Raw genomic sequence first — 13,521 nt, forward strand, 5'->3', positions numbered from 1 at the left:
GACTTAAAAAATAGAAAGGCACTTTATGAAAAAAAAGGATGAGCTAAAAGTCAAGCTAGCCAGAGCAATCACGCTTATGTTTGCTCTGACAAGTGACTGCTCGTCAGCTCTTGCAAATGAAAGTTAAGTTCTTGACTACCTATAACTTCATCAGTACTAGCAGGGAGATGCATTCCAGTGTGCTCTGGTTTGCAGCATTTGTATAGCGAAATAAGGAAATAATTAAACCTTTTTTTTCCTTAGTAATTAACCAGTTAATTACTGGTTAATTGGTGTCAGGTTTTCGGAACCAGCATTTACCAAAACTGACATCCCTAGTTTGAAATCAAAATTTCACAGTACAGTATAATTAATTACTTACTGTGTGAATTTTTGCATTGGGCACACTCTGATGTTATGTCACTCTTACAATTTGGATGTTTTAAATGCACTTTCCACTGAAAGGCATTTCTCCAAAATGATTATTATTCGACTGTATCTGCACTGGTCTTGGGATGTTTAATATACTTTTTTGACCATGAGCTGTCACAGCAGAGAGGGGGGATGTGCCAGTATGCGAGAACCCTACAATTTTCCCATGAGAGTGCTCCTTTCTGATCTTCTACTCTCTTTCCTGCCCTCTCTCTCCTTCTCTCTTTGCTCCATTGCCCATAGTGAAGCATAGCACCTTACTTTTGCAAGAGTGATGCAATTTCCATGCATGCTTCTTCCTTGTAAAGAGCATCTGTATAAATATTGACCTTGTCTTTCCTCTACACCCTTTGCCTTCAACGACAACCTGTTATTGTTACTTGCCTTTTTGTTGGTTTACATTACCAGACAGCCTTAGTCCAACACGCCCCTGAAGAGATATTTTCAGGAGTGCAGAAGGTAGATTGTGCTACCATCTCTTGTCTCCTCCATGATGCGATGCTCCAAGCAAAAGACAGAGCACAGAGGAATGAATTCCCTCTGAAACCTAGAGTGAGCAGGGCAGGAAATAATTCAGCAGTAGCTCCAGCAGCAGCATCGGCATCAACAGCGGTGGCAGCAGTGAGCGTTAGAGAGATGGAGAGAGAGGGAGTGTGTGTGAGAGTGTGTGTGTGTGAGCTTGAGTGAGAGCGAGTTCCTATGCACTGTGCCGAGCGTAGCTGAGCCGTGCCGTCGCGTGGCAAGCAGTGTGTTCCCGTTTGGTTCCCGTGCGCTCTGGTGTGGCAGAGCTTACAGAAGGGAGAGATGTGGCTTCACTCGGAGCTCCAGCATCAGTGAAAGATCAGCACCCTGTCGGGGCATCACAAGAGCAGCATGGTAGGACTAGAGACCCACTGCTGACACCAGCGTGAGTGATGATGACAGCCCACGCGTGGGTTACCATGCGCCACAGCCGCGCTGCTCTAGGAGGAAACACAGCCATGTGAAAGTGACTCGGCTGCCAGCAACTCTTGGACATGTTTTCCAGGGCAAAGTCTGGATTTCTTTCTGTGTTTGAACTTGTTTTTTTTCTCTTGGTGCTTTCTGGCTGTCCCGAACTCACCTATCAAGCAAGGACTAAAGGCAGATGGAACAAGGGGGGTAAGTGATGATGGGCAACCATGACTGATATGCGTTATATTAAATGTGGTGATGTTTTTAAATGAACTGATGATTTGATCGACATGGACCTTGGTCAGGATGGTGTTAAAATTGTGGCTGACACTCATCACAGACTGACCTTGCCTTGAGACACTTTTGGATTTTGATGTTTTGTGCCACCATATTAAGATTCATAAAAAGTCATCCTCTGGTATACTAAGATTTTTGCAATTATGATTACGGTGTCAGCTGAGCTGTGTTCAAAGGAATCTGACCTGTGTTCTTGAGCATAGGAGGAAGTGATGACCACTTATCCACTGAATGGTTTTGTCTAACTTTTCAGTTCAAGCAAATATAAACCTATCCATCAATGAACACTTTATTTAACCTTTTCAGAGTTTGTAGGATTTTCATCACACTTTTACCATTCTGTTGCTATCTTTTCGTGTTTTAAAGATCTATTTTGAAACCCCTCCACTCTCTTCACACAAATTGCTGACACACACACCTTCCCTCCTCTCTGTGAGCCAGAGTGAGATGAGCGGGATCAAATTTATCTGTGCACCCAGGAATGTTTGGCTGGCAGGACATGCCACCAATGTCTCAGAACTGTGATATTTGGTTTGAAGACTTAGATCACCAGTCTTGAGGAGAGGTGTTAATAATTCATCTCAGCCCCTCCGTGGGAGCGGTCCTCTCTCCTCTCTTGTAGCATTTAATCCCCTTTGTCGGATTAAAGGAACCTCTAATCTTAGTGCTAGTGCTCAGTGAGAAGGCTGAGAGATGCTCCCTACAGCCTATCGGCATTGTTTAGCACTCGAGGCTCACGCTCAGTGGGATGTGTGCGTCTTCAAAGAGGCAGTGTCACCACCGTGATCTATTTAATGATTCCTTGCCACTTTGCTTTTGCTCTTGTTCTGCCTCACCCGTTCCCTGCTTTACATTTCTTCAAATGGTGCTCTTTCACACCCTCCTTTTCCCGTGTCCACGCAGTTCTCACCGACACGCATCATTACCACACAGAAGTTCTTCTTAATGACTCGGACCATGCTCTCAGATTGATATTACACACTCTCAAATATTGGATAATGAAATGAGTCTCTCCTTTGATGTCCAGTACTTATCTTACTTTAATAAGTTCATATGTGTATAAATCGTTAGAGTCTAGATGAAATGGATTATACACATTCACAGTCATTTTGTTATACAGATCTCTGCTGTCAATGTGACAACAACCTGTAATAGAAGAGGAATTTGCAGATAGAACGACACAGAGAATAAAGTTTCATTTCGCCAGAGTTTTCAAAAACAACATGCAATTCAGCCCAATTTTTGAATCACTTGAAATGATGGATGAAATGTGTTCAAGGCTGAAATTTGATGTGTTTGGCACAATATGAATCAGCAATCAGGAAACCAAGGGTAAAAGCAGATACAGTATGAAATCCCAGCTATCACTGGCCTCCTGTGAAATAGAGGGCAGTGACCTCCCTTGGTGTAATTAGGCCACAGACTCCATCCCTATCTGTGCACAGTTGAACAAATCATTCCACAGCCATACCCTGAATCCCAACCTTGCTTGTTTAATTATATTTCGGTGACACTTTTTGAAAGACTAATATTTTCCATGATTAAGATAAGAGCCATGCAGAGCTGACAAACATTGATGGATCTCCTGTCATTACCTATAGAAGATACTGGTTGGGAATTGCTATTTAACATTTCATTTGTGTGCCAGCATAGTGTCATTGGATTTTTCTCAACAGCAGTAATTCGTATTGGCTGTAAATTGCCATTCATTATCACATTTAACATCCTGATTTTCACAGTGTCATTCACGACTGCACAGTGTTGGCTAAATCATCAATATTTTCTTTTCTGTTACTGCTTATATTGCTAAGAACACACTGGAGGTATGTACGCTGAATAGATTATTTTAACCATTTTATTCACTCATTAAAAATTATATGGCTGAGCCTGATGTGTTTGACAATTTGTCAATCAGTAATTGTGGGTTGGTCAAAACTTAACGTTCTCAAACTCAGTATGATGCAATATAATATTTGACACTTATGAACACCTGTCAGGTCTGGAAAGGGATCAGTGTTTGATACTAACTAAGACTTACATTGCTGCATTACTTGGACCATTTAAATGTTGAAGTTGAAAACTAGTTCATATAGAAATAATCTGAAGGGAAATAGGTTGCAATTTCAAATTTAGTAATACATTTGACTCTTTGACTATCAGCTATCACATTGTGTAACATCTGATGCTTTTTGCTCACAATGAATACTTTAAATATGTACTTCTGTAATGGCATGTAAACAAACCCAGTCGCTATCAGCTGTGAGATGTCCATATGTCTGTCTGTAAGTTTATATGTCACATTCATCATTGTGACATTTAGATGTTTCTTTACTGATAACAACAGACAATATATCCAACAGTGAGAAGGTTGTTTTCTCCAAAAAAATGTCCAGCCTCTGTGCCATGTCAATGATGCAGCATCTTTAATGCACGCAACAGGAATTAATAGAATCGGGGCAGCACTGAGCAGCACTGCATTGCTAACGGCCAGTCAGGCCATTCAAATAAAAAAAAACAAAAAAAAAAACAAACTGTGCAATTGAACTGATTTTCTCATTGATGCTTTCTTGTGTCACATTCAGTTAGGACACTGTGTTAGCATGTTATAGAGTCACACTATGGGATCATATAAGACAAATAATTCCAAGCAAATGTATGACTGTATAGATAAGTTCCCTATGAGTCTGTGTGACCACAGATGGGGCCTTTTCATACATATGTGCTGGCTTGCCTTGACTAGGTTTGACTTGGCATGTCAGCCTAGTTTGGTAGGGATTTGCATTTCCATTACAACAGGGCTTCCTGCTTGAAGGTGTGTCTTGAACTGATAACACACTTGAGTAGTGGTTAAGAAGTGGCTTTAAATACTCTTCCTCCCTTGCATAGTTTTGAAGAATAGCCAGAAACAAAACTGTGCTAATTTGGTTGATTTCCGTTGCACTGTTCACAATAGATTTCCCCCATTATCATGTAAAAGCTTAGAGCAGCAAAATCGGGCAATGTGGGGTTTTCGCCAGCAGTAAGTTTGCACAAATCCAGAAGCGGCTAAAAGCAAATACAATTAAATGATACCATAAAGCAGATGCTGAAAAAGTACAAACAATGATGCTGAAGGGAAACTAAACTTTAAAACAAAGATTCACTTAGAAGCTACAAAATTACTGGGAGCTGAATATAAAGAAAAACCCTGCCTACTTCTGGGTTGAGTATCACAACAATACTTGTTTGAGGGTGAAAAGGCGGACCGCAATGCGTTGCCTTCAGTGGCAAGATGCCACTTCAGGCCACTTGGAGGCATGGCGTGTGCTTAGCCACGCTCCTAAGGTGGTCCACCTCAGACATGGCTTGGCTCAACTTGCCATGTTAGGACAGGTAATGGAAAAGCAAATTAGAGCAGCACAACTTTACTCAGTGAGGCCCAAAGTGCCGGTGGAAATGCCACAACTGTGTTTCACTTTGACTTTCAGCCATCCTTGCACAGCCTGATGTATGCTGACTGTGGGTAGTCATTGGATTAACACCAGGTGTACCAGCTGTGGTACGCTGACGACAGCAATGGAATGTTGTTTATTGTCCTCACAAATAGAGTGGATGACTTGTTCTGAAGATCTTGTGATCTAGAAACAACATACAAATTATGACTTCATATGCATGATGTCATGATGTCACCTAGAATCCAGCAAATGACCTCCTTCATATTCACACAACACCTTGCAGAGATACTTCCATACCTAATACAACACAGGAGACCAGATCAGCGGCACCAGAGATTGGAGTGAGCATGGCAATGGTGGTGGTAGGGGTAGGGGTGGGGGTGTGTGGGGGGGGGCTCCAATTGAATGTATAACAATCCCACCAAACTACAATAAATGGCTGTGTTCACATAGAGCTGCGAAGATAAATGATATGTGGACTAGCCCAGGTTTGGGTCATTTTTCGTAATGTTCTCAACAACTGATTTACTAAAGAGAGGCCTGCTGAGGCAGTCTGTGAAAGAGTAATGGTAAAGAGAAGTGAGCAACACCTATTACAGAAATACTACTCACGCTCCTCTATCTCCCACAGCTGTGTGTATCTGATTGCCTGGGATGGGAGTCAGAATGTATCAGATTTATAGACCAGGAGAGGAGAGCAGGAATTAATATTACCACTCCCTACTCACACAGGAATAGTGTAGCCTACAACAGATCAACAGCCCAAATTGCTTACTTCATCACTAAGTCTGCAGGACTCCATAATGGTGCAATTAGTAAGTGCTATTCAGGGCTGCTCAGACCAAGACAAAGAATAACGCCACCATCTACAATAGACTGAACATGTTCTTTAACAGCTTTAACTTTCCAACATTCATTGAAGCTGCCTAAATTACATTGTATTTGCATCCATTATTCTAAACGATTAAAACAAGTTAAATCACTTTTTAATGATAAAGCCATCATTTGAATAGTGGCAACTCTGACAGACTTAAATTATTAAAGGATAATTCCTTTAATTTGTACTCAACAAATCTGCTGAGAAGTCTCCAAAAACTATTCAGACATGGTAAGAAATATACAGGTTCTTAACAAAGGTTAGCCACAGGTTAGCTGAGCTGATTTGGAGGAGAAAACAATGGCGAAGTTGTCACCAAACTGTCTGTTGTAAATATCCATCATGGTGGGCAGAACAACTTTCTGGTTCAGTTTGACCTTCTTTATATTCTGTAGCTTGTGTACATAATCCCTGTCTAATCAGGGACTGTTGCAATGCTATCACTTTTACTTTTACCATCTCATGTCTTGGTCTTACCCAATTTAATCAGTGATTTTGCAGCTCTTTATTAGATTACATGTTTATTTAATTGGTTGCTAAAGTGAAGATTTTGATGTAGAGTTTGTTTTACATGCTGGAGTGAATATTACCATAAGTGACTTAAGACCTTTCTCTTCATTTTCTGCTTGCTTGTGGGGAAAAAAGATGTTTACAGAATGTTATTCTGTTGTTACTCTGGGAACATGTTTTGCATTTTTATCTCAATATTATAGTTCACTATTTTATGAACCAGTCTTCTATTGATGTAGAATTACCATTAATGAAGATCATCTCCAACCCACCAGTGTGCCCTGGCTCTGACAGAGAGGCAGTGGCTGTGGAGATTGAAATATTATACAAACTAATGGGGGTAATATTAGGCAACGGCCTGACGGAAAAATGAAATCACTGTCATCACTTTCAATTAATATGTTTGGACTTGTGTCTTGGGGCAGGGAACACAGTGATGGCTGTCATAGAGCAAGGGGAAAATCACTCACTATCTGTTCCTGTGACGTTTTGCTGACACACTGTGACTCAGTTTGGTTTAGCTGGTGAGACCTCTCAGAGCCGTATCCACAATCTCGTGTATGCTAATGTAGAAAAATGTAGGCCGATATTTCAGTACTGCCAAAGACTTCGCGTTATAAACAAATTGTTTACAAGACAGCCAGCAAGAACATTTATAATGAAGCAGACTTTGCTCCCTCATAATTACTCAATCGTGATGAAAAAGGCTAGAAAGGCAGAAAATATGCCTGCTGTTCCTCATTCAATCCAATTAGATCATTAAGCTTTGTGCCACTGCAAGTTGAGAATCAGTTCCTCAAATGTACTTGTCTTAATTTTGTATGCCTACGCCTTGTTAGAAATACATGCAATGTGTACAAGCTGCAAAGTGTGGGCGAGATTACAGATACAGTGGCAACAGAGTTTAGTCAAGATTAGGTAAATGTTGTTGCTACACAAGTTACAGTGGCAGAGGTCTGTAATCAAATCAAATAAATTCAAATCATATCAAAGTGTTTGCCTGTATTATAGCATTGCACTGTTTTACTATAGATCAATGTAAAAAATCATAATATGTAACATGCCTCTAAGTTCATATAAAATAGACATACACATACAAATGTTGAGAAATCTGCAAGCATGATTACAATAACATTAACATATCATTAAATAATTAGAGAGAAATGTGTTCTTCTTGAATTTCTAGTCTAAGATATAATAGTTAAGCAGTCCAAGATGTATGTTCAGCAACATTTTAGTTTTGGGGTTATTTTGTCACCCATCTAGTTATGATAGAGAACATTTTGTCTTGTTATAGTAAGAAATGCACAGGTGTTACTGTTGACCTAAATTAGCTATGGCTCTGTTATATTCAGTTGCCCTAAGTAAGCGAAGGCAGTGAGCCGGAACGCACATAACCAGGATTCTGAACCTGAGTAGCTATATGTACTTTAGACATCATATGTTTAAATGCTTATGCTACCTTTGTACAATATTCACCTTTAAGTCGGTCTTGGCATCTAACCTCCTGTGTGTTTGTATGTGTTGATTGGCCTTCTGTTTCTGTGAGAGCAATTCAACAGCAAATTATTGCGTAACCCTGTCATTACAGCTTTGAATGGGAGTTGTGAAGTTGTCTTGTGTAATACGGTTTTAAAGTTCAGCAGAATTACCTATTTAGTTTACACACCAATGTTCAGAACTGCAGGTTAGCAGTGCAAGGTCTCCTGTATTTATATAAGCTGTGTTTTTTCCGTTTTTTAAAGTTATTTATTTCAGACAGATAAGAGTGAAAAGATCACTGATACAAGCCATGCATGTTGAATGGGAATTGATTTTACTGATTGTGTTTGTCCTATTAGGCCTAAATGTATTTGACCTCCATGATCTTCACTAATTTCAAGATAAAGTTGCGTTAAAGCCAAGAGACCTGAAAGTAACTGAATGTAAAGATAACAAGATAGGATCATTAGACAGGGTCTTCTATCGAAGGACATTTGACTTGTCACAAATCATATGTAACTCACTCCTATTACACATAACATCTACTATTTTTAATGTTATTATACTTACATACTACTAATACTAGTAGTTATTATTAGTGTGTAATTCCAGTGGTTACTACTTTATATTGTACTTATACAATATTATATATAATAGTATTCTACAGTATATACTGTAACAGGTTCAATAATCTTGATGGTATGAAGTTAAACACATTGTCTTTTAAAACCTAGTTTTTCTAATCTTTTCAGTACAAGATTTATCATAAGGGAACATATAAAGTTGCATATTGAATCTGAAGAATGATTATTTATTGTCTGCAATTATAGACTGAGGTAATGAAAAAACTGATTCAGTAAACTGGTGAAGGGCCATCATTGGGTATTGCACTTCTTCCTCACCATCCCAGCCCCCATCCCACTTGCCATACAGTACAGTTTAATTGCCACATTCCAGTCACACGTCCTCTAATGAAGCTGATTTCTAATTGCAGCGGAAATTACACTTTACAATAACAGTGTTTTATGGGCGAATTTCAGACTGTAAATATGACAGCTTACTGTGATGGATTGAAGTGGTTGCATTTTACTGCCCAGGACCCTTTCACCCTGTCTTTCCCTGACTTGGCTAAAACCAGATTGCAGAGTATCCGCTTGTTCACATGTGAAGATGTTCCATGTGTAATAGTGTATGCATGGGTGCTTTACTGAGCTTCATATCTTTCTATCTTGCTTCTCTCTCTCTCTCTCATTCGCTGACTAGAGATGATGATGATGGTGGTCCTGCTGGTGATGACACAGGTTTTGCTGTTTCAATGTTTTATTTGAATTGTTGTAATTACTGCAGCTAGACCAAGGTTGTCTGTAGAGGAGAGTAGTAAAGCTTCTTCTTTAATTTAAAATCCAAGGCATTTAATTTCTGAATAATCTCACTCTTGGTAGTGTCATCAGTTCAGAATAGAGCACCATTATCAAGTCTTCTCCCAATTGAATTTTTCTAGTGTTGCCAGTAAGATGACGCTGTCATGGTCAGGAGCAGGAATCCTTCACAAACCCTGTCAGTAGACAGAACTATATCTCAGTAAGCTTTTTTTGTACCTTATCTTTGACTCTCTGCCTGACTCTAACTCACTTTCTTTCCATATACCTCCTTACCTCTCTTTGCTCTCTGCAATAAAACTTTAAAGAGATAAGAAGCTTTTTTCTATTTCAGGGTCACCATTAGCCTGAATAATGCATTGACAAGAGAAGAGCAGTTTGAGTTCTATGGAGGATAGAAGCACAGCCTTCAATTAAATTATACATCATTATCACAGCTGGCAAGCCTGGTGCGACGGTACACTCTCTATCCTCCTCTAAATGTTCCATGTTACTGTCTTGTCCAATATTGTGTGTCAAGCAACAGCCTCATCCTGCGCCAGCACAGAGCTGGGATGCAGATAAGGCTGCCTGTGCTGGAGGTGCACATTAAAAAACAGGAATAGTCTTACACAGGGACATCACTTTAAGGAACATTCTGGTGTTATTCTAACTTCCTGTCATTAAGAGAAGGCATATTCACCCATGCACTGCTGCACTGAACTTTTCTGGACAATACTCAGAGGAGCAGTGTGAACGCAAATGTCTGAAGCAGTTGAATCAACTATTAACAGAAGTGTACCCTGTTAATTCCTTGGTACAAAGTCCGATGGAGCCCATGTGTGAAAAGAGCAGGTCATCGTCAGGAGAATTCACAGCAATGATGTGATGAAGTTGGATGCAGTATAGCTGCTTCATACTCCTGTATTTTGCTGTCTAAGCTTACACTCTCGTAGTATTGTTATCAACACAAAAATATTCCTCTCCTGAACTTGTTAACCTAGACGCCAACCCCTCGTGTAAACCAAACAGAGTTCAAGTATCTGAAAATTTACTTTTGTGTGCTATATATGTGAAAAGACAAGCTTATCTAAGAAAATGGCCAGAGATTCTCTCTGTCTTTGATAGTCAATGGCCTCTAGTTTGATGTGGGTTAAGATGTTGTAATCAGTCAATAAAGAAATAGGCTCTATGTCCAGGAAGATGGTAATATAATCTGCTGTCTTTATTTTCTTAGAAATGTTCTGCTGACAGTGTGCAACTTTGACAAGTGCATTAGTACTTGTGACAGCCTTCAGCTAAACAAATCTTTCTTTCTTAATGGACCTTGAATGAAAAAATGTGTTGTCAACATATTGTATCCAAGGACAAGCATGGATTTGGAGGCATACATTTCTTGTGTTTTTATTCAAGGATTGTACAAATTGATGCACAGATTGAGTTGACACAGTACACTGCAATAAAAGCCAGGAGAACTTGTAATGGTGTAGAGGGTATGCACATGATGTCACTACTTGCAGCAAGTTAGCATCATCAGCTGTCTTGGAATTGCAGACTTGAAACAGTCAGTTTCTGCCATCAGAAAAGGTTGTTGAGGTGTGATGTCAAGATAAACTGCATTTGAACTCGGTAGTGTTTTGTTTATGCTGGGATTGTCTAAATCCTGACCAAACCTTCTGTCTAAAAGAGATCCACACTGATATCTAGTAACATCAGGAATGCATCAGTGTTGTTCTTTATAGTAGCTCTAGGCAGTCTGTTCGGTCAGATTTGAGTACATGGAAAGAAAGGGAGCTACATTTTGCCTCTCCCGTGTGCAATAGGAAGTATGTCCAACCAGATGCTGAATGTCATTTTGGACCCCAGGAGATGTTGCAGAAAGCTCTGGCTTAATATGTCAGTGCAGTATTTATATGAAGCGAGGGATTTTCACTGCCAGATTAAGGTGTCTACAAAGGCCCACTTTACATTTTGCAGAAGCTTGCATCTTATCCAGATCCCTTCTTTTGCCCTCACAAAGATGTCATCAAAATGGCACATGCTGTTCAGAGTCATTTTTTGTGCCTTTTGGGTGTGTTCTAGTGGCATTTATGAAATTGCAGTGCAATTCCTTGATATAATGTAATTGTGCATGATCCTTATTTGTTGGCAATGTCACTGGAAGGAGGTTTGGGTTGATGATCAGGCATACGTAGAGGTAGAGAAGAAAATGTTTTTGTTTAAATATTTCACAAATAAATCATCACTTAATAAAATTGTAATCATTAATGTGGTAAGAATTTGGATGGCAAGTAATGGAGGTGCTGCCAAAATGCTGCATTCATGATGATTTTTGTTGTCAAGCTCAATCAGGCTGCAGTTGTAAAAGTAAGGATGTAAAGATCATTAATTGTTCATTAGCATCTTAAGCAACTTGTTTCAGGGTTTGTTTTGGGGGAAACCCACCAGTTCGCCTGCCAAACTAGACATGTACACGGCACAGTTAAGCAGGGGCACAAAAACATAGACTGCTCACCCACATCCTGAAATTCAATGTTTTTCGTTGCAGCTGAACTTCACAGTAGGAATCCAAACATTTTGAGTAACTTAATTGCTTTGCCATTTTGCTTTTGAAGCAGTCATCAGTGAAGTAATTGTACTGATGACTAACTATCCTGTCTTCTCATTTCAAAGTAAAAATAATATTTCCACCCAGACAATGATGAGAAAGTTAATCAGTCAGTGGTGTAGGGAAATGTATTTTGGGTGATTAAGCTCAAATCAGTCACTGCCATTCATTTATTTTCAAGAATTTGTACACAGCTATTTGGTTATTTTTGGATGGAGGTATTTTCTGTTGTAACAGGGTCAATGATATTTTCTGTTATAGAGTGCCATCACATCAATGTCCATACAGTAACCTAAGGCGTTATTAATGTCTGTTACTGAATAGGACATCTTAGTACAGCAGAACTGTCTGGATATATCTACTAAATTCTACTTGGAGAAGAACTGAAAGCTGGAGTTGAGAAGGACATTCTCAAGTGTGTTATTACCTGCCCTATATTAGTGCTGCATTATTAACATTGTCCTTAGCCCACTAGTTAATTAACCCCAAAGACCTTAATTTACTGACGAATAATGCATAACAATGGATTAACTTCCTGTTCTCATTACTAAGATTGATTGATTAAAATCACAGCTGTTATCGGTCATGTTTAAATATGACCATATTATCAGTGACTTGCCATTATTGAGTTACCACCGGCAGTGAACTCCAGCAGAGTATTTAGTTTTCTGAAGTAATCCTCATGCTGGAAGAGCAGATACATGAAGCACTTTTGAAACTATGCATACAAGTTGTTGTTTAAAGTTAGATTTATCTTGTAGCTCCATCTGTGTTAATACATTTCATGTACTTATTTTTTTGTTTTGTCATGTAGGATTGAGGTTGTTGAATAACTGAAATAAATGTTTTAATACAATTTATTGAGAATATAATTTGAGAATATAATAGATCTTACCATGTTGAGGGGTTGAGTATCGTTAAAAATCACATTGTTGTGCTTGCATTTGACACTGACAGATTTGGTACTGTATGTAGTAACGAATTACATGTTAAATGAACTAAAAATTGCTTCCACCATACTGTACATGCTAGTTTCTGCATTAGCATAGAGGATGTCAGATGTTTATAAAGGGGAGACATACATAGATCAGCAAGAAAAAAACACATTGTACAACTTCTTTACAAACACATATGGAACTTCGACAAGGGCAAGAGCAGCTTCTGTGGTCAGGCTATAAAGATTACAGGTGTGGGTTTTTCAAACCTCAGGAAAACACCCTTTGCACTTGTAAAAGGGATATTTTTGTATTCAGTGTGTGTGAATAAAGAAGCTTCTAACTGCAGTGAAGCATGTTGTGATGTTGTGATTTGAGGCTTTTTAACATATGTGCTGTTAGTTAAGAACTGTGATCAGTGTCTGGCAGTATAATTTGTTTTTGTGATAAACAGTTTGTTCTTACAATATTTTGAATTGCAACTTGCAAATTGTAAATGTATTTTTATTTGGTTTTGAACTTCCTACCTTAAAATTGGTGCTCCACTGACACTACAATCTTGCAAACATCGGAATCAGGTCCCACAATTATGGAGAGCCAGTATTTAATACAGTGTTTTCTAGCATTTTCAAAAAACAACATGAAAAAAACCCTTCAAGGCACCCAGCAGAGTTTA

General features: G+C 39.0%; 1 protein-coding gene across 15 annotated transcripts in view; it reads left to right on the forward strand.

The window, feature by feature from the left end:
* The window catches only part of robo2 (roundabout, axon guidance receptor, homolog 2 (Drosophila)), a 310,454-nt gene that overhangs the window by 47,366 nt on the left and 249,567 nt on the right, over nucleotides 1–13,521 (forward strand). For 3 of the 15 annotated variants that reach the window (XM_037083059.1, XM_037083173.1, XM_037083065.1), the window contains exon 1: nucleotides 1,149–1,551. The exons of 2 other annotated variants lie outside the window; for them this stretch is intronic. In XM_037083059.1, the coding sequence (XP_036938954.1) occupies nucleotides 1,428–1,551 (124 nt within the window). In that variant the 5' untranslated portion in view covers nucleotides 1,149–1,427. Of the gene's footprint in view, nucleotides 1–1,145; nucleotides 1,552–13,521 lie in introns of those variants that run through there. 10 more of the 15 variants (XM_037083111.1, XM_037083154.1, XM_037083163.1 and 7 more) reach the window with 6 other exon arrangements.

This window comes from Acanthopagrus latus, chromosome 2, assembly GCF_904848185.1.
Source record: "Acanthopagrus latus isolate v.2019 chromosome 2, fAcaLat1.1, whole genome shotgun sequence".
Lineage (NCBI taxonomy): Eukaryota > Metazoa > Chordata > Actinopteri > Spariformes > Sparidae > Acanthopagrus > Acanthopagrus latus.